This window comes from Protopterus annectens, chromosome 5.part1, assembly GCF_019279795.1.
Source record: "Protopterus annectens isolate FY-2018-M chromosome 5.part1, PAN1.0, whole genome shotgun sequence".
NCBI classification, from domain to species: domain Eukaryota; kingdom Metazoa; phylum Chordata; order Ceratodontiformes; family Protopteridae; genus Protopterus; species Protopterus annectens.
Genome location: NC_056736.1, coordinates 625,692,452 through 625,718,394, shown reverse-complemented (window position 1 = coordinate 625,718,394; position 25,943 = coordinate 625,692,452). Strand labels below are relative to the sequence as shown.

General features: G+C 37.7%; 1 protein-coding gene across 1 annotated transcript in view; it reads left to right on the top strand.

Moving 5' to 3' along the window:
* The window catches only part of LOC122803568 (WD repeat-containing protein 49-like), a 1,120,011-nt gene that overhangs the window by 759,563 nt on the left and 334,505 nt on the right, over positions 1–25,943 (top strand). The window contains exon 21 of the mRNA XM_044073240.1: positions 7,799–7,858. Coding sequence (XP_043929175.1) covers positions 7,799–7,858 — 60 coding nt within the window. The remainder of the gene's footprint in view (positions 1–7,798; positions 7,859–25,943) is intronic.

Below are 25,943 nucleotides of genomic sequence, written 5' to 3'. Positions count from 1 at the left end.
GCTCCCTAGCATTATTGTCCCCATATTATGAAGCATATGATATGCCAGGAACATCTGGCACATTGTGGCAGGATCATACTGGAGTGTCCCACCAAAATCTTTTGAGGCAACAGAAGTCATCATTGAGCAAGCATAAGTCATGCTCCACAGTGATTCAGGTTTGACCAGGTATGATGTTTTACTGGTGTTTGGCCAAACTCTGGGGGTTCTATACTTGTGCCATAAGCCAGGACTGTCGCAAGTATCAAGCATCGCCTGCTAGAAAGCATAAACATCATGTTTTTTTTTTTTTTGGGGGGGGGGGTTACTGCATTTGAACACTCTATAAATGTAGATGTATACAGTGACATTAGCCACAGTTCCTGGACCTGCCAACTAAATATTCCAGGAGGAACTTTGGTATGCAGGACATGATTATATAGCTGAGGTGTGTGGATGATGTGTGAATCATGTGTACTGCTGAGGTGTGTGAATGATGTGTGAATTATGTGTACTGCCATGTGCTGTGTGGACACATTGATCATGATCCCACACACATCACACACCACTTGGCAATTCATAGCCTTTCCTATTCATAAACCTTTGTGTCTTTGGACTTTATTGCTATATGTGTGTAATCATTAGCACCCTGTACCTCAGAGAAGTGTGCATTGCCATAGAAGGCACACGTGATGTTAGCTGTCTGCTGTGGTGTTCTAGGAAACTATAAGATCCTCCACATAAAGATACTTTACCTCAAGAAATTTTGTGAGTATTCTAGAAACAAAGACCTGTGAAATACCTCATATATCCCCCACTTGGTCTCTGAAGGGTCCTTCTGAATAGTATGGAATAAGCTGTGTATATCTTTGTCTCCATAGGTATGTGAAAGCTAATTGTTCCATTAGATTTCATGTGTTGGTGACCCAAACAATGTCTTAGTCAATTATTTTTATATCAGGAAAATGCTGGTAAATCACCTGCTCACAATACTGTCTATGCTGGCACCACGTGACACAGGAACCAGCAGAACTAAGAAGAACGCCATGCTGCTTCATGATGGCTGCTGTATCTTCCAGCATCCTTGCTGTATGTAACATTAAATTGTTGGCATGCTTTACCCCTTATAGTTAGGTGCAGAGACCTATGCAGCTTCCTCTGTAGATAACTATGAGTTGTGACTGTGTTCACCTTGCATAGTATTAGAGTATTTCACTACTGTATTCCATTTGCAATGCATTATGCAGTCATCTGGATCTTCTGGTGTACATGTAGGCTTCATGCACTGTAGAGCAATATGAGACTATGAATCTGTTCAACATGTGACTGATTCTGGAACAAGTATGATGCATGCCGCTAAAGTTGTTGTGAATCTCAACAATAATTTTGTTACTACATAGGATCAGTATAATGAATTTATTACACTATGCCACCTCTGCATAACTATATTTCCAGAGGTAGTAAGTAATGTAGCCAAGTGTTACTTTTTACTGAACTAGATGTGAGTGTCAGGGTAACATCAATGCATATGAAATGTGGATTGAAAGCATGCTGTTTATGTAACAGATGTGTTCTCATGCACTGTACCTCATATGTATACCACCTACAATGGACACTGTGGCGGTGCACCCTTGCTGGTTTGCAGAACTGCTATGGTGTTGTGCAGTGATTTATACAAGGTACTGTGGAAACATGCAAGTCTTCTACATAAAATGCTCTCTGATGCGAGGAAATATAGCTAAGGAACTTATTTATTTATTTATATTTTTTTACCAGGATAGTGCATTGATCTCAGTGGACCATTTGCAGGCACAGCTCAGATGAATAAGATCACATAAATGAACAAATCCTACTTACAGATATAAGGATATGCTAAAAACATATACATATTTACAGCTGTAGTTCAGTTTTGCATATTACAGAATTGGAAGTATTATCATACTTATTCTTTTGCTGATACAATGAGACCCCTTCTGACAACATGTTGCTTCTGGAACAGAAAATCCAGTTTCAGTGAAGATAAAAACATATTCTTGGAAAGCTGTCACCTAGTTCTTGAATTTGTTCTGGGGTCTGAGTATAGTACAAAGGTGTAGAAAACTGCGGGGTGAAGAAATATTGCCATTGCTTTTAGTGCTGTTGGTACACATGTAAGTGCATGAATGGCCACTGTGTGCTTCAAGTCATTGCTGTAGCTATGTACATCTATGTTTGCAATGGCAGTAGAATGTGGATTTGTAAAACTAAGCCATCACCTGTATACTTCATGTGCATGTATGTGACTTACATCACTTTTCTCTAAGACACACGTGTGGCCAGTTGCAGTGTCATATCTCTTCCTGTAATGGGAATGCATGCAGGCATTGCACTATTATTCACATGGTCTCCTCACATCATACTTACTGTTGTTTCACATGAGCACTGAGAACACGTCAGGGTCCCGTCTACAGATAGGTTAATCCTATTCTCAGTGCAGTGGTGACTCATGAACACTGAGAACACATGTCAGGGACCCATCTACAGATAGGTTAATCCTGTTCTCAGAGTCATGGTGACTCATATGCACTGAGAACATGTCAGGGTCCCATCTACAGATAGGTTAATGCTGTTCTCAGAGTAATGGTGACTCATGAGTACTGAGAACATGTCAGGGTCCCATCTACAGATAGGTTAATCCTGTTCTCAGAGTCATGGTGACTCATATGCACTGAGAACATGTCAGGGTCCCATCTACAGATAGGTTAATGCTGTTCTCAGAGTCATGGTGACTCATGAGTACTGAGAACATGTCAGGGTCCCATCTACAGATAGGTTAATCCTGTTCTCAGAGTCGTGGTGACTCATGAGCACTGAGAACATGTCAGGGTCCCATCTACAGATAGGTTAATCCTGTTCTCCGAGTCGTGGTGACTCATGAGCACTGAGAACATGTCAGGGTCCCGTCTACAGATAGTTTAATCCTGTTCTCAGAGTCGTGGTGACTCATGAGCACTGAGAACACGTCAGGGTCCCATCTACAGATAAGTTAATCCTGTTCTCAGAGTCATGGTGACTCATGAGTACTGAGAACACATGTCAAGGTCCCGTCAAGAGATAGGTTAATCCTGTTCTCAGAGTTATGGTGACTCATATGCACTGAGAACGTCAGGGTCTCCCCTACAGATAGGTTAGTCCTATTCTCAGAGTCATGGTGACTCATTAGCCTTGAGAACATGTCAGGGTCCCGTCCACAGATAGGATAATCCTGTTCTCAGAGTTGTGGTAACTCATGAGCACTAAGAACACATGTCAGGGTCCCATCTACAGATAGGTTAATCCTGTTCTCAGAGTTATGGTGACTCATGAGCACTAAGAACACATGTCAGGGTCCCATCTACAGATAGGTTAATCCTATTCTCAGAGTCATGGTGACTTATTAGCCCTGAGAGCATGTCAGGGTCCCATCCACAGATAGGATAATCCTGTTCTCAGAGTTGTGGTGACTCATGAGCACTAAGAACACATGTCAGGGTCCCATCTACAGATAAGTTAATCCTGTTCTCAGAGTCATGGTGACTCATGAGTACTGAGAACATGTCAGGGTCCCATCTACAGATAGGTTAGTCCTGTTCTCAGAGTCGTGGTGACTCATGAGCACTGAGAACACGTCAGGGTCCCATCTACAGATAAGTTAATCCTGTTCTCAGAGTCATGGTGACTCATGAGTACTGAGAACACATGTCAAGGTCCCGTCAAGAGATAGGTTAATCCTGTTCTCAGAGTTATGGTGACTCATATGCACTGAGAACATGTCAGGGTCTCCCCTACAGATAGGTTAGTCCTATTCTCAGAGTCATGGTGACTCATTAGCCCTGAGAACATGTCAGGGTCCCGTCCACAGATAGGATAATCCTGTTCTCAGAGTTGTGGTGACTCATGAGCACTAAGAACACATGTCAGGGTCCCATATACAGATAAGTTAATCCTGTTCTCAGAGTCATGGTGACTCATGAGTACTGAGAACATGTCAGGGTCCCATCTACAGATAGGTTAGTCCTATTCTCAGAGTCATGGTGACTTATTAGCCCTGAGAGCATGTCAGGGTCCCATCCACAGATAGGATAATCCTGTTCTCAGAGTTGTGGTGACTCATGAGCACTAAGAACACATGTCAGGGTCCCATCTACAGATAGGTTAATCCTATTCTCAGTGCCGTGATTACTCATGAGCACTGAGAACATGTCAGGGTCCCATCTACAGATAAGTTAATCCTGTTCTCAGAGTCATGGTGACTCATGAACACTGAGAACATGTCAGGGTCCCGTCTACAGATAGGTTAATCCTATTCTCAGTGTCCTGGTGACTCAGAGTTCAGTAACTACATCTGCTTATTTTACGCTGTTGTTAGTCTGTAGTTTGATACCTTTACATTGCTAGTTTGTCTTTATTACGCATGAATTGTCTGCTCTTTTCCATATCATGCATTGTGAGTCACAGCCTTGGGCACTGTCATCATTGTACATTGTGTCTGGACTCATTGTGTTGCTGTCTGGGTGTGTTGTGTTGATGTATTGGCACCTTTCACGCAAGAGCCAGGCAAACAGATTGATAAATATCTCAGATTAGCTGTCAGAAGTGGCTTCGTACTAAGACGTCATGGTGTTTGGATTGCTAACTAGATACAAAACCTTATGGAATATTATACATTTAGGGAATGAAGCATTGTTTTCTGGTACAGTAATGGTATTTTGCCTTCTTATATTGCCTCTGCTCTCACTCTTAAAATTCATATAGGTCTGTCTCAGTCCCCAAAATTTATTTATAGTATTCACAATCCATGTGCTAGTCGGTATGTCAGAGAAAAGTGTACTTGCATGGAAGAAAATGGAAAATCAAATATCACAGTTGTTAGTTTAAATGAGTTTTTAAATATCCTGATCTGTCATTAGTAGCATTTATTATGTTGTTTGATTTGAATTCTAAATTGCTTTGAAGGTCTTGAACATACCCACCATTATTTTAGTGTGTGTCCTCCAAAAGTGAGGATGAGGGTATGTATTATTTGGGTCTATATTAGATCACCGAATGCTTAGGTAAGCGAACGATGATTAATTGACCCCATGTAAGCGAAAGCTTGCAAAACCAAACTGTCAGAACAGTGATTTTTTTTCCCCAAGGGAAAAAAAATTGCTATTCAAAAAAAAAAAAAAAAAAGTAAGCACATAAAAACATGAGATTAAATGGGGGGCTCTGCCCCCCACACCCCCCGATGTGGGGGGATGTGCCCCCACACACACACCCTACTTAAATATACCAACTCCGAGACCGCACTACAGTGCCGACAACGGCAAAGTACCGAAGCGGCCAAGCGAATTCTTTCCCATGGAAAGAATTCACTTACATGCCGCTTCGATACTTTGCCATTTTGGTTTTGTCAGTTCGACCAAGACGCATTCGAAAACATGTGTCTTCGGTCTGCTGATAGGAACCCTATTATTTGGTACAAACTGACATAAACCAATGCAGACTACAGTAGCAGAGAGCAGAGTAAACCATTAATGGCAAAAACTAAAACATGCTTTATTATCTTCATTGTTCAGCATAGCCATACAGTTGTTATTATAGATCTGTGAAAAGAGAAAAATCACTGACACTGCTAGACATCCATCTCCTAGTTAGCCATACAAACTGAAGTTCTATAACTAGAGAAAACAATTTATTTTTATTTTTTTCTGCTAGGAAAGAAACAGTCTTAATTTTGTTGCCCATTCTGTGCAGCAGTATGATTACTGATGTTAACAAGTGTTTTTTTCCCCCAGTTCTGGTAAGATTTTAAAGGTTGGCCTATGTGGGATGTTGCACTTAATGTAAGAGCCATCATGTATTTTTTTTTTTTTTTGTGTAAGTGTGATCCAGGAAAGGAGAAATACTTCCGTTAACTGTAGTGTGATAGTGGGCCATTTTGAGATGTTCTGCTGATATGGGATTCATTAGCAGGCAGTGTGTGCTTTTTGTTTTTTGGAGGGGGAGTCATTTACCCCCTACTCCAGTTTATAAGAATCCTAAGTATCTTGCAGTGATTCTTAAATGGGGTAGCTATACAATTCATGCATTTAAAATGTTAGGTTTACAGGAACCATGTATGGTGGTTTCCTCAGCAATTGACAGTATCAGACAGGTGCTAGTTTGACTTTTAAGGTCAAAACAGAATGTGTGGTGTGAGGGCATGACATGTTCTGCTGCCATGACTGGAATGTTACACCTCATATCATTCCATTTACTATTTCTTGCTTGATGTGTAAAGTTGCACATGCAGACAGAGTTGCTATGCTACTAAAAAGCTGTGCACAAGGCAGAATGCATGATAACTCACGTTGTGAATCACTCTGTTGTGTAACCACATAATGAAGCACTGTGGAATAGGAACCTTCCTGTAGACTGTGTGTCATGATGTGTGGTATGCTAATAGCTATGCCCGTGTACACAATGCAATGTATTCAGAATTTGACCACTACCAAGAGCAACCACTGGTAGTTCTGGACCATGTAGTAGAACCATATACTAAATCTACTGTGACTTATTGAGTTATGATGTACTGAAATAGCCCTCATCAAAAATAAATAATAATTCCATGGACATGGTACAAGGGAGGGGAGAGCAAGTCCCCTTTACTCCAAGGCTGGGTAACCACTGAGTTAGAAGAAAGAAATCCCAAAGGCAAACATACATTGATGACAACAATGACTAAATCACAAGCCAACCATTAAAGGAAACACAGCCCAAGATGACAGCTTACAGAACAGTTAATCCACAATGCTGTAGATGTTGTCAGTAACTCCAAATCGATAAAAAAAGAAGAAATAAGTCCATAAAGTCACAAATTCCGTTTTATTCCGCAAACTTCACAGAGTTTAGTGCTTTCATTCACATTGAAACTTCATCAGAACTCAACTCATAAAAAACTCAGTTTCATTTAAATAATGAGTTTTTTATGAGTTGAGTTCTGAGGAAGTTCCAATGTGAATGAAAGCGCTAAACTCTGTGAAGTTTGTGGAATAAATCGGAATTTGTGACTTTATGGACTTTTTTTCTTTTTTGGAAACTGTTTTATCGGTTTGGAGTTACTGACAACATCTACAGTATTGCGGATTAGCTGTTCTGTAAGCTGTCATCTTGGGCTGTGTTTCCTTTAATGGCAAACATACATTGCCTGATCAGAAAAGTCCATTTTGGGCAAGTTCCATATGTTAAAATCCATTTTGGTGGCTCGGTTTTTGAAAAACAAAAATAAATAGTTACTATCTTATCTGTTTTCAGATTGTAAAATGTAGTTTAATTGTATTCTGCCTGACATTGTTAATATTGTGTAACTTAAAGGATTTTGATTGTACTGCATGTACCAGATTTAGGCCCAGCCAGACTTACCCAGTCAACAAATGTAAAATAAACAAATAACAAGAGACCTGTTTTACTCATGTCCTTAAAACTTGTATTTATATTACCAAGTTTCTTTGTTGACTTATTGAAAAGTCTTGCATCATTGAACAAATCTAGTTTTCCAAGTAGTAGCACTTTTGCAACTTTCCTAGCATTGCATTGTATTTGTCTGATAATTAAGTCTGAAACTAGTTTAACATTGTTGGAATGCAAGTATTTTCTCCCTTATTAGTAGTGACAACTGTTGTAATACTAGTACTTGTAATAAATAATATTCAGTGCCTTCTTGATTAATTGCTGTTTTTGGTTCTATCTCAAGAAGGATGCTTGACTTTAAATCCTTAAGTAGGAAAAAATAATATATTATTAAAGTTATAATATATATATCATTAAAATTTTACAGGATTCTGTAAATGATTTATATCACATTCAAGGACCTCAGCCTTACTGGCAGGATGACTTGGTAAGTAAACCATACAGTATGTGCACAGCTATAGATATAGCATAATATAAATACTGTGGTGGCTGACATTATAAACAGGTTAATAAAATGCAAATATTATGTGGTGTGGTAGTGTTTATTGAACAATTACTATAATTTGCTGTTATAGTACTATCTTTTATGGTGTCTAACCCACATATCTAATGATATTATTTAAAGTCACAGGCATAGTAAAACTAGACTGGTCAGCAAAAAGTAAGTAAATAAGTAGGCAAGCAAGTAAGCTACCTGGCATCATGTCAGTAATAATTCACTCACACAGTGGCAGTCATCTCTATCATACCAGTTTAAAACTTCATGCCAAACCACAAGAAGTAGGCAAACTGCACTGATGACCCAAACACCTCTTTTTCAAAAATAAAGTCATTCATTCAGAGGTGGTATATAGCATTTAATTAATCTTTATCACTTTCTTCCCTCCTAGCTTCCAGATTTCCACTGGAATACCATCTGTTTCCGGAGACTTTCCTACAGTTTGGTTATACATCACCATTTTTATCTCATTTCCTCCTATCTTAATTGTTAGTTGTGTGCCCCATCTATCTCTAACCTTGGCATATTTAAGTCTTTCATAAATATTTCCATTTGTGTTTTGTCTTTATTTCCCCACTTCTCTGCTTTATACAAATTTTCATAAAAATTTCTGAAATATGTACTGGATCTCTGGTTATTTTTTGTTGCTGTGTGCTCCCTAAGTTTGGCAGCAACTATTTTTACTTTTTGTTGCCTAAGTTGTGCCAAAAGTGTTTGTGGTTTGGAGTTATTATCAAAAAACAGGTGCTTGACATCAGTCTGTCTAAAGCATTCCTCTCAACCTCTTAGAATAAAGAATCTGGATAAAGCCATAAAAAGTGGTACAAATAGGGACAATTTTGAAATATTGATCTTACAAACTTAGAAAGTTGATAGAGTAACAGGTTTTGCATTAGCACGAACTTTCTGAAGGGTATGAAGTCTAAAACTCAAATGTCTGTCATTATTTCCTAACTTCAATCATTAATGATTTGTCACTAATTTGCCAGACAGCCACAATTTTATGAAAATGGACCAAAAATATAAGTAAAACATCTGGACATTCTGGGACAATCTGTACAGCTGAGAGGTATGCTCTAAAGTCATGTATATTATCCTTGTAATCCCTCGTTTTCTCTTTAGTGCTATGCATTTGTACTTCTTCTTGTTCTGTGAGATTCCACTTATTTTGTAATACTTTAAACTTTGTCAGTCCCTCTAAATGATTCTTATTACTTCTTAACCAGATCTTTTTTCCTCTTTTATTTCTGTCCTACCTTCTGGAGTACTTTATATCTTCCCTAATAACTCTTGTTAATTTACATTGCCCATTCCTTAAATTTCTCTCTTGTTAACAGATTGGTGGGGAAACTCCAGTGTCTCATCTTACCCTGCATTTTTATCTTATTAATTATTGGTGCATGATCTGAAATAGTTATTGGATATGTGTCAAAGTTCTCAGTTATTTGCACATGTGAAATATAATTTCTGTGTAGTCTAGCCAGTTATTGTACCTTTTTGAATAATATGTATAGTCTCTCCAAGTTCCTACTACCAAATTCACATCTTTCATACTAAATATTTTCATAAATTTCTTCAGAAATCTACTCTGTTTTGTTATATTTCCCTTCTAGGCCCCCCAATATATCCTCATTGTTTCAAATCAAATTCTATCCCCCACCTATAAGCAATGATTCCTGCTGAAAGATAAGTATTTCTCCCCAAATTTTCTTAAACTCCATAGCAGCAGTTTCAGGTGGAATATAAATACATGTGAATGTAATCTTCCTCCCTTTCCAGTAATCTCCTACTACCACAAATCTACCATTACTGTCTTTTTTCCCCTCTTTATCACTACTGGAGCTCCTCCAGCAATTAATACATGTGCTCCTCTTTTCCTTTGCCCCTGATAGTCTTCAGAATATCCATCTTGAAATTGTTTTTTTATCAAATTCCCATACTCAGCTCCTTCCAAATGTGTCTCCTGTAGCATTGCTATTTGCATTCTGCATTTTGTAATATAATTAAGTATTCTTTCCTTTTTGTCTGTACCTGTGGGATCATTCACGTTCCATGATAATACGGCAAGTGTTACATTATAGTAAAAAGTCATTATTCCCACTTATTATATATGCCAGCTTTTTTAAATGTCAGTTTCCAACTTTTGTGATATATCCACCTATTGTTTGTCAGGTTAATCCTTTGTACAGTTTTTCTTATCATCAACATTGGCACCTATGGCACATTTTAAAAAACATTTTGTTTTAATAAAAGCCCTCAAAAAAACAGTCCCCAAACACCTCCATAACCTGTTAACTTAATACAAACAAACATTACTATGTACATATTCAAATAATGATGTTTATCTCTCCTAATAGGGACATTTGTGCCAAATTGACAGCAAGTAACACATACTCTAACCTGAAATTGGGGTTTTCCATGCTAATAACCATGCATGTTATTGCCAGTGCTTCTACTTAAAATAATTAGTGTCTGTTCCTTTGTTTTATCTTTATTACCCCATCCCACATCACCCTCAGATGTGAAAACAACTTGCATGCTTTCAGAAATCATTAACTTTTAGCCTTGAATAAACCACCAGTGTTCTGTCTTTTATAGCCCTTTTATCAGCTTGTCTCCAAGGAAACATAAGAGTAAAAAAGAAAAATGTAGTCCTCTACTGCAGTCTGAAAGACAAGTTGAAACATTTATTGCTAAAAGACAAGTTTTCATTATATTCAGTGTTCTCATATTTACATGGTTTCACTTTAAGATGGTTATTAAATAAAACCAAGGCTTTGAATCCAGATATTCATCATTGCAAAGGTAACAGAAAACATATCACCTCTACATATGTTATGATCTATGTACTTTATGCCCCATTCCCCACCTCAACAACCCAAGATTATTTAAGCATGCTTTTGTGTAGTTTTTCTTCTCTTTTTTGCTCTATAATCCCTGCATTTCCTAATACCAAGAAACAAGGAATATAAGAGAAAAAAGAAAGAAAAAAATGCATCTGTTTACTTTAGTAACTTTATCACATACAACTAAAAATACTTAACAGTAAACTATGCAATTTTTAGTGTGAAACATTTCAAGGAAATACTGTTAAGAACATAAATTGTTTTATTTACAGTTACCTTTTTCTTCCTCTTCCTGTACCCTCATGGTCCTTCCAAAATCTAATGACATGAAGCGTGGCAAATGCTTTTCAGTTCTCCACAAGTTTAACAAAGTCAACAAAGGTCCAGTCTTTCCACTTATTCTTATATAGCCATATTTTCATAAATCTGATTGATGCTTCAAAGTCTAACACTTATTCACTAATGTCTGTGCTAGTGGTCTTCTTCCTCTTCATTTCCATCTCCCAACTCCAGATTGCAGTTTAATTCCAGGGTATTCTGGATTCTTCTGATCAACCCTTTTGCTTTTCTCTTGTCTCTCATGCATATTTCTTTGGAACAGTGGAAATAGGTTTCACTGGCAGAGTGTCTCTGTGTGCTTTATTATCAGAAGATTGAGAAGGAGAGATCTCTTTTGCTTGATGGCTGATTTTTTGTTTGACAAATGTTTGCATTTCTTCCTTAGCCTGTTCTGTATCAAAAATGTCCCACTTCCTCCAGGAAAAAATATTCTTAAGACAGCTGGATACAGCAGCTTGAATATCATACCTGCCTTTCAGCATTCTCTGATTACAGGAATAAATCTGTTTAATTTCTGCTAGTGTACAATAAATAATAATTTTCCACAAACAGTATGTTGTTTTCAACTTTTACTACTTTGCTCTTTTGCCATGGTTTTGTCAGAATCAACTCTTTCTGCTGGTATGTTTGCATATTTACTAAGAAAGGTCTGGGCTGCTTTCTCATGACCAGATTTGGAGCACGCAAATGGTGTCCCCTTTCAATAAACAGTTCCTGCTTTGTAGTACCAGTCGAGTTGCTAATTTGAGTCTTCACAAAATTAATACATTCCATTCCTTTTAGTCTCTGTGGTGCAGCAAAAATTCTCAGATTTTCCATACATGCTCTGTCCTCTATTTCTACCATTTTTTGAAACATCTCTTCTTATGCAGTTTCATACTCAGCCAGCCTTTTCTTTATTTTGACCTCTGATTTCTGCAGTTTTTTCAGCTCATCTAAATATCTGTTCAAATATTCTTCCATTTGTCCAGCCTTTTGTTATTTGAGTTGATATACTCCTTCAGTGTTTCATTTATTTTAATTTAAATTGATTTTAATCAGCTCTGAGCACATTAGACTTATTCTACCTCTAGATTACTGGAAGCCATGTCTTGCACCAAAGGTGGAGCTTGAACTGCTTTTTGCTGAACAGCTGCAGGATTCATCCTAATCACTGTTTCCTCGTCCCCTTTTCAAGTTTATCTTTCAGGCTTGCCTTGTTTCTTCTTTGCTGGCATCTTGGCAGTGTACTTACTAGCTAGTAATTTAATTTTATTCAAGCTGCCAATATCACTGGCTGTTTTCTCATTTTCTGTGTTCACGCTGAAAGAGCTGAAGTTGAGCTGTTGATCAGTGTGCAGCCATCCTGCAAGTCCTCATCTGAAATATTTCTTGAGCAACAACAGTTTTTCTTAGCTGCTGGAAGTAATAGCTGGTGGTCCACAGTGTCAAAAGTGTGTTTAAGATCCAGGAAAATTGGATGTGTTAGTTGTCCATTTTCCATATTGCTACTTATTTTGCTTAGTGAAATTATGGAGTGTTGTTAGTGTATTGTAGCTGGGATGGAATCCATGCTGTTTGTGTGTATGTCATACTTTTGAATATATTCTACTGTTTAACTGTAGATTAGCTTATCCAGAATTTCGACTTTAGCACAAGAGATAATTCACTGGTAGTCAGTGACTGTGGTATGAGTAACAACTTTGGGGGAGAGGCAATATTAATGAGTTTTTAAACTGAATGGGATGGATTTAGCAGTGAGATGTGACTGAATATATGCTGCAGTTAGTGGCTTAGAATGGTACTGCCTATTCTTAGCACTTTGGGGTATATATAATATGTGGAAGTCTAGGTTGCAGTTGTCATCTGTTTTGTTTAATAATTCCTGGATGTCATTTTGGTTTTGAAATAGTATTCATGTAGGGGGTTTGTGGAGTTGATGAGCAAACGTTATTAAAGAATGTTGCTGAAGACTGTCTTTCATGTTATTGTTAGGAGATATAATAGAATCCTTTTTAATTTGCCTTTGTACTTCATTCTGTCTTGTCCTTATAAATATGGGCATTTCTGAACCAGTGCATATGTGGGTACATAGTTTACTGCTATAGCCTTAGTTTTATTTTCATTTATTTTAAACACTGAAAAAACTGAAACTGTCTCAAAATGTTTCACAACACCAAAACCAACCTTCCTATATTTCTAGATCCATAGGTTTATATCAAGTATAAAATAATATCATCTTCAAATAACCACTACCATTTCTCGAGTACCATACCAGTTATCCTTTATATTGTGAATCCCATATTTTTTGCCAGTGGCTGTAAATTTAAAGCAAATAATAGAGAGAAAGAAGACATGCTTGCTCATACACAGCTTGTCAGAGAGGAACAATCCCAAATTGTCTCTGTCCCTTCATATATCTTCCTTATTAACCCTATTATTCTATCATGCAGTTCAAATGCTACCATTGCCCTACTTATAAATATCAGCTGACTCTGCCAAATTCTTTCTCTGCAGCAAGACTCACCAAAAATAGCAGTGATTTGTTATACTCTGCTTCCCTCTGGATCATCATTGTTCTATTAATGTTGTCAGATGTTTGCCTCCCCTCCACAAAATCATACTGATCCACATCTATTAATTTTGATGACATGTTTGTCACTATCTTAGCTAGTATAGACATAAACACATTATAATCATGATTTTTAATTGAAAAGAGTGTATATTAAGCTAGACCTGAAGTATATTTACCATTTTTGTGTAACACAGCCATGACAACTTTCTTCCAAGATGCTGGTGCACCTCCTGTTGGTTTAAAATATTGTTAAACAAAACTGCCCAGATCTTTAACACTTTCTTCCCACCCAACTTCCAGATTTCCATATGAATGCCATCTGTTCTTGAAAACATTCCTGTTGATCGATTGATTATACAGCATCATTTTCATGTCATATATTCCTTTTTTGCTATGAATTGTTAAGCTGCATCTTCCTGTCCTTTTTTGATATTAATTGTTAAGCTTCATCTTCCTGTAACCGTGACACAATTATCATCCATAAATATTTCCATTTTTGCCTTTTCTTAGTTCCACATTCCTCTGCTTTATATAAATATTCATAAAATTCCCAGAATATATCTACTACTGCTACTACAGAATCTCCGGTTATTTTTCTTGTTATAGGCTCCCAGAGTTTGTCAACAACCCTTTCTACGTTTGGTTGTCTAAGTCGCTGTTGTGTTAGGCTTTTTTTGCACTCTAGAGTAGTTATCAAAAATAAACTGAGTGGAATGGATTTAGCAGTGAGGTGAGATTGAGTATGTGCTGCAGTAGGTGGCGTAGAATAGTACTGCCTATTCTTAGCACTTTGAGGTGTAATATGTGAATTGTCTGTTTTGCTGAATAGTTCCTGAGTGTCTTACAGAAAGGGGTCAAAAATGTATTCATGTCGGGGGGTTTGTGGAGTAGGTGAGGAAATGTTATTAAATAATGTTGCAAAGAGTGCAACAGATGCAATTTTTGCCCTGAGAGTGTTGATGGAGATTTATCGAAAAGGTTAGAAGGAGTTGCATTGTGTCTTTGTGGACTTAGAGAAAGCATATGACAGGGTGCCTAGAGAAGAGTTGTGGTACTGTATGAGGAAGTCAGAAGTGGCAGAGAAGTATGTAAGAGTGGTACAGGATATGTACAAGGGCAGTGTTACAGTGGTGAGGTCTGCTGTAGGAGTGATGGATGCATTCAAGGTGGAGGTGGGATTATATCAAGGATCAGCCCCGAGCCCTTTCTTATTTCCACTGGTGATGGACAGATTGACATACAAGATCAGACAGGCGTCCCCGTGGTCTATGATGTTTGCGGATGACATTGTGATTTGTAGTGAGAGTAGAGAACAGGTGAAGGAGACCCTGGAGAGGTGGAGATATGCTCTAAAGAGAAGAGGAATAAAAGTCAGCAGGACTAAGACAGAATATATGTGTGTGAATGAGAGGGAGGATAGAGGAATGGTGAAGATGCAGGGGGTAGAGCTGACGAAGGTGGATGAGTTTAAATACTTGGGATCAACAGTCCAGAGTAATAGTGAGTGCGGAAGAGAAGTGAAGAAGAGAGTACAGGCAGGGTAGAGTGGGTGGAGAAGTGTCAGGAGTGATTTCTGACAGACTGGTACCAGTAAGAGTGAAAGAGAAGGTCTACAAGATTGTAGTGAGACCAGCTATGCTATAAGGTTGGAGGAGGTGGAGGAGGTGGCACTGATGAAAAGACAGGAATCATAGCTGGAGGAGGCAGATTTAAAGATATTAAGATTTGCACTGGGTGTGATGAGGATGGACAGGATTAGAAATGACTATATTAGAGGGTCAGCTCAGGTTGTATGGTTTGGAGACAAAGCCAGAGAGGGATGGTTGCATTGGTTTGGACATGTGCTGAAGACAGATGCTGGGTATATTGGGAGAAGGATCTTAAGGATGGAGCTGCCAGGAAAGAGGAAAAGAGGAAGGCCTAAGATAAGGTTTATGGATGTGGTGGGAGAGGGCATGCAGGTGATTGGTGTGATAGAGCAAGATGTAGAGGATAGGAAGAAATGGAAACAGATGATCCGCTGTGGTGACCTCTAATGGGAGAAGCCGAAAGAAAAAGAAGGTGAAGCTTGCCTTTTATTTTATCCTTAGCTGTCATGATAGAATCCTTTTTAATTCACTCAAATACTTCATCTTATCTTGTCCCCATAAATATGGAAATTGCTGAACCAGTGCAAACTCTTAAACTCATTCATGTTATCCAAATTCTCCCTTATTTTCCCCTTAGCACTTAGCAGTTGCTCCTGTTCTTGTTCTGCAATATTTTCCTTCTTCTGCGTTACTTGAACCTTTATCAGTCCTTCTAAATAATAATTTATTTCCCATATCTCTCTATCTGCTATTTATACTACATGTTAAAACTCCCTTTTCATTTTTCCTACTCACTGGCTATATATCCCCGCTGAAGAAAATGTTTGTCTTGACTCTTCCACAATAAGTCTCATATCATTTCTAGTGCCCATTCCTTAAATTTTTGTTTTTTAACAGGTAGGTGGGAAAGTGTCAGTGTCTCATTTTTACGTCATACCCCTGAGTCTTTTTCTTAGTGTTTATTGGCACATGATCAGAAATAGTTATTGGATGGAATTACAAGGGATTGTTATTGTACAGAAAAGTAGAAGATGGAACATCGTCCAACCAGTGGTGTTTTTTTTTTGTTTTGTTTTTTTACTCCCGTAGTCTTTTTTTTTTTTTTTGATGAAAATTATTGGAAATAGTTTAGATGATTAGATTATTTATGGAAAGTACTCGGTTTAGGTTTTAACAACAGTTTCATTGTTAGGCTGAGAGATACATGAACAATGGGTAGGAAGTACTGAGTCATTCTAGATATGATGGAGGTATATGGAGAAATGGACTGAACTGTTTGAAATGAAGTGGAGTGAAAGAAAAGTGTGGTGTGATAAAGTAGTGTATAGCCTAGGGCGTGAGAAGAACTCTCTATGGGCAAAAGACAGGACTTGGGGAAGATAGTAATGTGTGAGACACCAAGACTAGTCACTAGAAGCCTCCCATCAAACACCAGTTCAAATGTAAAGGAAGAGTGAGTATGTATTGGGGGGACCATGAAGGAAGAAGCTCAGAAACACGCTTTTTGGAATGCTGTCTTTTGAAAGGATTTTGGAATCTGTATAATAATTATTTCATATTTAAATCCACGGTGGTGCAGCGGAAGCATTGTTGCCTCACAGCAAGAGGTTCTCCCATTCAATTCTCAGCTAGTGTGTGGGGAGTGCCTTCTGTGTGGAGTCTGCATGTTCTCCCCGTGGGTCGAGTGGCATTCCGAAAGACATGCGTGAATGGGTGTGCCTTCATTGAAGGTTGGGTGTCGAGCTGGCAACTGGGCACCGTGAAAATCTACTGCCAATCATTAGCGGGCCAGAGTTCCGCTGTGGCGACCCCTAACCGGGAAAAGCCAAAAGACAACAACAACAATAATTATTTCATATCCTTTTTTTAAGAATCATTGATGTTATTCCCTATGGCATTTGCAGTCCAAAAGGGATCCATCACTGTGCATATTTTACGGAAACTGGATTGAGTCTTGTTCTTGAATTTTGTATAAGGAAGGGAGCATGTCTTTATTTTTGATATGTCTTTAAATTATCCAAATAAGACTTTTGCTAATTTTAGTAAATACCTTGAAATCCTTAGTGTCCACTGAGCTACCAACATCTCCTGCAACCAAGACCTTGGTTTAACATCTCATTCAAAGGATAGCCCCTCAGGAGTACAGCAGTAATTCCCCTTCCCCACATGCTGCAGTTCTGAAGCACAAAGCCATGCACCTGGTCTATAGGAGTAGCGCTACAGCCTTCTGATATACCTAGCAGAGGTGGGTGCATTACCTTATGGGAAACTGGAACTGCAAATAAAATGTTCACCTCATATACTCTGAAGAAAATGATGGCAGAGTGCCTACACAGAAGGGAGGAATGGAAATAAGGGACTTCTAGTGAACAGACGGAACAGACAATAGGGAGGGCATGAAGAGAAGACTTACAGTGAGGCAGGGTGATAAAATGCAAGGCCTGACTAGGCTTCCTTCAAAACCACTTAATCAGCTGAGGGCAACAGTCCACTAGCCACACTATCCATTCTGTCCCTGCAAATGGGGGGAGATACCACAAGACTGGAGGGTAGTATTACCCTTGCATAAGGGCAGGTCTGAAATGTGCCAGGTAATTAGAGGTCTTCAGATCTGACTGCCATTCTGGAGAAGATCATAGGAAGAATACTGGAATGAAGGTCTAAAGCAACAGAAGCTTTGCAGATTACTTTCAGCACAGCATCTTATAAAATAAGTGGTGTCACTCTACACTGATCCACTTGTACTTCTGGGTTTCAGCAGACATGGAAAAGAGTTGCTAGACAGGGGTCCAGGGAAGTAAATAGTGTTGGAAGAAATAGCCAGGGAATTGTTATGGCTAGGCTTGTATAGGCCCTGGGGCCGATAGCCTAGCACCAACCTATGAACTTATGAGTTAGCAGTTTGATGTGACTTTCTGACATTTTTGCAATATATTTATTTATTTTTTATTTACTGACATTGTTCACCAGGAAAGTCCAACTGGGTAATAAATACTCATTTTCAGCAGAGGCCTGGGGAGAAAAGCTCCAGAGAGTTAAACAACATCAAATAAAACACTAGTACAAATGTAATTAAAATACCTTTTATGCATACAGTTTGATAGTGAAATACACAGGATATAATAAAGCATGAAGAAAAACATTGATATAAAAAAGAAAATTATAAAAATATATATTACATATGAATATTATATATATATATATATATATATATATATATATATATATATATATATATATGGATTCCATACATTTGGTCGAATTACACTTAGTCGAAAATGATACCAGGCATTGCACTTCACTGAAAGCTTACTTGGTCAAAAATGGAATATAGCCCCTGCCCCACTGCAGTGTAACCCTGGAGTGAGAATATTAAATAAGGGGGGGGTGGGTGTGGAAGGCATAGCCCCCCACATAATTTTTATGTATTCACTATTATAAGAAGGTATATCCATTAGAAATGCATTGATATATATATATATATATATATATATATATATATATATATATATATATATATATCTGTGTGTGTGTGTGTGTGTGTATATATATATATATGTTTAGTAAAAACTATTGGTATAATGGGGCTATGCCCCCCACACCCCCCTTATTTAATATTCTCACTCTAGGGTTACACTGCAGTGGGGCAGGGGCTAAATTCTATTTTCAACCAAATGAACTTCGACCAAGTGAGCTTTCATTCAAGTGAGCTTTCAGTGAAGTGAAATGCCTGGAATCATTTTCTACTAAGTGTAATTCCACCAAATGTATGGAATCCATTTATATATATATATATATATATATATATATATATATATATATATATATATATATATATATATATATACAAGTATTAGAAGTATAGTCTACTATGCTAGGAATTAAAAATAAACAGATACAAGTCCACCCTAGGAGTTGGGATAGGGCAGGTGTTGAAGGGTATAGATAGATAGTATAATAAGAGGTTACATTAGTAAGTATGTAAAGTATTTGTTAGTATAGATCAAACAGGTACAACACTTTGACCCTGTGCCATACAGGATACTGTTAGAGAAGTTAAGGAGACAAAAGATCACTGCTTAAACTGATGCTATGGATTAGAAAATTAATTTCTTGTAGGAAACAGAGAACAATGGGAAGTTGGAAAATGTCTATGGAATAAAAAGTGACCAATAAAGTGCCACAGATTTCCATAACAACATCACTACTGTTCAAGCTTATGCATGGTCAGTATGAGACATGGGATAAAATACAGGACAAATCATTTAGCAGAGGATACATACGTAGGAGCAGTGGTTACAGATGAAGGCTCTGTATACAGGGACCTATATAGATTAATAGTGCAAAAAGAAAGTAACCACTGTCTTTGGCACCAGGAAATGCAAAGTGATGCAGTTGTGGATTTCAGGAATGGAAAACCTGGTAGAGGCAAAAGGAAGTAAGGGTGATTATCAACATATAGGCTTAATTATGCAGATTAATGATAAATATTATTTAGCAGTAGCCAGTGGAATGTCTAGCCATAATACAAAGGGTATAGAGTCAAGGGTTGCTGCAGTCATCTCTTCATTCTACAGGGACCTGGTGCTGATATGTGGTGTGATGACCCTCCACTGCACCAGTAATCAAGGAGCCTCAATCCTCACCACTGGCAACAGTGGGGGATGTTCATTGAGTGAATGACAAGTACAGACACAATATTTCCAGATGCAGCTCTGTGCATCAAGTGCAATTTCCCTTAAGAGCACACACAGACCACAGTCAGTCTGAGTCTGGTTCCTCTACCTTTCTCCAGATCCCCAATACGACTCTCAACTAGCACCACTATAGAGTTGAGCCCTTAGCCAGGGTTCCAAGCCAAGTCCTCCAGCACTCTCTCTGTCCAACTAGTGCTTCTTGTCCCTACCTAAGTAGCTGAAACACACACACACACACTCTTTGATATTTTGATTTGCACACACACACACACACACACACACACACACACACACACACACACACACACACACACACACACACACTTGGGGAAGGCTGGTACTGGTTTACTAGCTATGCCCCCTTCTGCCCAAACTATAAGGTAGTTACCACTGCCACCAGAACCCCTTATCAGCTACTTTAAGACCCTTACCAAATGGTGTCCAATCTTACTGTGCAATATTAATATTAATACAAATAGTAGTTTGACCAAGAGCAAGGCTATTAGGACTGGCCCGCACAGTGTCACCAAATAAATATGCAAGTACTCTCAAAACGTAAATATCTCTACATAAATCAGCCACAGTGAAATTTTAAATATATTTAATAATAAATAATAAAAGAACACAACAATACTAAATATATATTCACAGTGACATCAGAGTTCAAAACCACAGGAAATATTTAAAATAACTGCAGTACAGGCTCACACAAATAAAGGAAAATATATAAACTAAGATTCTCTATATTCCTGACTGTATCTAAAAGAGTTACTATACTCTAAAAACTTACTAATAGAGAAAGGCAGATGTGGTGAATGGATCTTCTAGTTGCTGTCAGTTCCAAGACAGAATACAGAATGCTCTGTCTCACTAAGAGACTTTTCAAATTAATATCTAAAATATTACTCCTGGGATAGCTTGCAGAATGACATCACTTCTTTTCATCTGACTTCTAGTTCCCAGGCCAAAACAACCATTGATGGAACCTGGTATCATTTATCATCATAAGGGTTTTTATTCAGATCTTTAGCAGATGCTGGAAGTCATAAAATAATTGCATTCCTTCATGCTTTCAAGTCCAGTAATTACTTCACCCTAAAGACAATACAAAAAAATTCCCAGTACAGACATTTTGTCTCTAGCTGCATTGAAATCTGTAACTTTGTGACATAGCCTATAAAGTAATTTAATTTCAGATATTTTCCTAAAGTTTGCTGGACTGAGGTTAACCCTCCAGTTTCCTCTATTAAACATATATAGATTTAAACAGTTAAAATAGTGTGTGTACATTTCTGTTCTCTCCAGTAGAGCTCACTGTGGATGCATTTCAAAAACAAACACTTTATAAAATACCTTTTCAACACACATGTCTGTACAAACCAGTTTGATATACACATGACATACAGTTTACAAACATCTTATATAAATTAGTTTGTATTCACACATGACATATAATTATTTACAAAATTCCAGATAGCTGTGCTGGCAGTATCTCCTTTCATCACATGTGGGATACTGGTCCACTCTTTGGGACTGTAAAGAACATAAGGGGGGACGCTGACAGAGTGTGCAAAGGAAAGAAACCAGAACTGTCAAGGTTATATAAGGGCTGTACTGTGAAAACTATAACAGCAGATATGTTCTGTTTTGAAGAAAGAAAGTGAAAAGGAGACTTAACGTGGGTTCACAACATAGTAAAGGAACAGCTTTTTGCCTGAAGGTCATGAAAATGGATGATGCATCAGAAAGAAATTGAATGGTGGTTGAAGAGGCCTGGATTCAGAAATGATCTTGGAAACTGTTTTTTCATGGAAAGGTTTGTAGACCCATGGACTACAGTCCTGATGTGTACTGGGGGGAGTAGGATGTCAATTTGGAACAGATAGAGTGACTCAGGTGGTCAGGTGAGTGACAAATCTATATATGATAGCTGCAGCAATAGGTTAGACTTGGCAGAAACTGCCCTTCTGTCGGAGAGTTTGTGCATGGGCTTACTTTCTGTTTTGTTTACTAGAAAAAACAAATGCAATTATTTATGACTATGTGGGCTGAAACACTAGAAAGCTTTTTTTTTCTAAATCTGCCTTCTTGTAAAATAGTAACCAACACAAACCTGACACAAACATCAAGCAGTCACAAATCAAAAATATACAACAAATAATTCTGATACTGTCTTAGCCTCCCAATTTAACAGCTTCTTCATTGACTCCATATCTAAATTAACATCATCATTCACAAACAACTCCTCTCACCAACCAGAAATTCCCACCACCCTTTCCTCCTCAGATTCCTCCTCCTCCCACACCCCTCTCTTCTCTCTCAAACCCATACCTGTATCTACCATAAAAAAAACTCCTTCTCAAATTAAAACCTTGCTCGAATGCCCCTGATAATATCCTTTCCTTCTTCCTAAAAACAGCTGCTGATGCCATTGCGTTCCCTGTTTGTGTACTTATAAATAGGTCAATCCAAGAAGGTTATGTACCCCAAATTTGGAAAAAAGCCTACATTATTCCCCTCCACAAAGGAGGTGACAATAATAACATCTCTAACTTTAGGCCCATAGCCATCTTATCTCCCATCTCCAAACTCCTGGAAAAATGCATTCACATACAACTACTACCATACCTCATCAATAGTCACCTACTAACCCCAACACAACATGGTTTCAGACTCGGTCATAGCACCACTACTGCACTACTCTCCTTCCTCGAAACTGTAAATAAAGCTAGAGATTCTAACCAAATTGTCTCCACCCTCCTCCTAGACCTATCTAAGGCATTTGATACCATCTCCCACTCCCTACTCCTGACCAAACTCTCCAACCTACATCTTTCATCCTCATGTATCAACTGGTTTACAAGTTGCCTTGCCAATAGGCAACAATCAGTTAAATGGAAGAAAACTACCTCCTCATTCCTCAACACAGTCACTGGTGTACCCCAAGGTTCCATATTAGGGCCCCTACTGTTCAACATCTTCATTAACGACTTCCACCACAATATCCCAAATGCTAAAATAGTCCGATATGCAGACGACTCTACAATTATCTGTGCTGCAAACTCCATTCCCTCCCTTTTAAAACTAACTCAGGATGCCTTCTCAACAACTGAACAATGGATGCATGAAAACCACCTAGCTCTAAATCCATCAAAAACCAAACTCATGATATTCACCCCATCCAAAAACATAGCTATTGACATAAACTCTTTCCTTATAACCAGTCACAACAACACATCCATAGAAGTCGTTTCCTCTGCTAAACTGTTAGGAGCTCTCGTTGGCAATCAGTTTAGTTTTGATTCCCACATACAAACAAACATTAAAAAAACACACCAAAAACTTGGTATGTTCTATCGCCATATTCGCTTCCTCTCTCCATCCACTAGACTCCTCCTCTCTACCACATATCTAATCCCTTCCCTCCTATATGGGACCCCACTTCTAACCAACCTAAAATCCTCTACCAAAACTAAACTCTCCTCCTGTTACAACAAAATCGCTAAATTCACCACTGGCCACATATCCTCCTCCCATCACTGTACTGCCCTACATAAACTAAACTGGCTAGAGCTCCCTAACTACCTTACCTACACTCAACTAACTCATGCTCATAAGCTCATTTTCAAGCCCTCACTCTGTCCCTCACTCACCTCAACCTTCACCATACACCAACCTGACAGACCCCTTAGAACCAACACTCAGAACCTAATTGAACTCCACAAACCTGCCCGTCCAGCAGGCAAACTCTTACTCTCATTTTCCCTTGCCCATCACTTCCACCTCATATCCGCAGCACCAGCAACCTTCCCATCTTCAAAACTCTCCTACACACACATTTATCATCTCTCTGGGAATGCTCATGTTCCCATCCTACATAACATCCCAGCTACTTCCTTATCACCCATACTTATCATCTCACTGGGAATGTTCATGTACCATCCTACATAACATCCCCAGCTACTACCTCACCTCCCCAGTCTATAATCACATCCCTGTGGGAATACACACATTGTAAATAATCTCTTAAGTCTATATTCTTCTGCATTTACTTCTATTTCCTCCCTTAACATTCCTAAAACAAAAAAAAAATATAAATTGACATGAATTGTCACTAAGCTTCACATTCCTGCTGTATTAACATTCTCACATGCTTATATGTACTATTCTGTTCAATCTTACATACTATTACAATATTGTTTTGTATTTTACTTTAATTTTATTGCATTATTGTATTGTATTTTCTTTTTACTTTATTTTATTTTAATTTTATTCTTTTCCTGACATTATGTTATTGTATTACTTTTATATATTGTTACTTCATATTGTACCTATGGAGCTTTTCTCCTCAGGACTCCATTGAAAATGGGTTCACGTGGCCCAATGGACCATCCTGGCAAACAAACTTCAAATAAATAAACAAACTTCAAATAAATAAATAAATAAAAGCACTGGTAAACAATACGAGGGAAAGCTGTAACAGTAAAAGCTTTAATAATAAAAGACTTAGCACTTTCACCCCTTCAGTCTCTTAGGGCATCATCAGATTAAATTGCAGTCCAAACTACCCACAATCTATACACAAAATCAGTTAAGCATCAGCCACTCTAAACTCATAATTAATTAACATAGTTAATCAAAGCAACCAATAATATCACACTAATCTCACACTCAATATAAATTGTTTATAAAATACATTATATAAATTTATATGTAAAATGTTAAAATATGCCCATTAGCTTAACTTGTAAAAATTAATCTAATCTAATGTAAACATACAAATATAAAAAACAAAACGAAAATAATAAACTGTAAATATACATATCATTCTACTGAATTAATCAAATTAATCTTGCTCGAAGTTTTCAGATACCAAAAAGTGAGCAATGGTAATTTATCCCTGGTTTTTCCATGGCATTGAACTCAACTGCCAAAACTTTTCTCTACTCTTCAATAAGCTATCATTGTCCCCTCCCCTATCTTTCTGTTCAGTTTTGTTGATCACAAAAAATAGAAACCTACTAAAATTGTTACATTCCTTAGAATGTCTATATAAAGCATTACGAACATTTTTGTTCTTCACGTCTCTAACATGTTCACCAGTATGATCTTTTAATCTCCTTAAAGTTTTGCCAACATAAAAAGCTTGGCATGTCATGCACGTAGCAAGATAAATAATCATTTTTACATTACAGATACAGCAGCTTGGGCACCTAATCAAACGACTGTAGCTGCTGACTTCGATATAAGGTCTATCATTTTTAAATTTACAAAATTTACAAGCCCCACATTTATGACTTAAATTAACCATCATTAGAAGTCGTATTTATCTCCAACCAATACTTTAAATTGTTTCCCCTACCATAAACTATCTGTGGCTCTTCACCCAAATGTTTTTTTATTTCTGGGGTGAATAGTAAACTCCAATAAGTCTTACAGATTATAACAATGGTTGTTGTGTCATGTTTGTAAAGAATTGTTATAGCATCCTTACTACCATGCCCTGTTGGAACCATATTATTATCATTAGATACCCTTTGATGATACCCAGTCTTCAAGATTGGTGCAAATTTTGTCACCTATTTTTAAGCTTCCTTTTTCATTTTATTCAGTAAATTTGCTGGGTACCCCCTTTCCTTAAACATACCCATCAAAATTATCATTTCAACCATAAATTTGTCATCATCACTAACCAACCAGGACAAACGGACCATTTGCCTCTTTACTACACTCCTTTTCTGGAAAAAGGGATAGGAACTGTCAAAATGTAAAAATGAGTTGGAGCAAGTCTTCTTTCGGAAAATATTACATGCTAAAAGGCCTATTGCTGGGTCCTTGTATAAACAAATATCCAAATAATCAATAATATATGCCTGCTCCTTATAAGTAAATTTAAAAAAGGCTGTAGTATCATTCAAATAATCAATAAATCTTGGGATATCTTGCTGGCCACCTTTCCAAAAAAATCAAAATATCTTCCAAAATCTA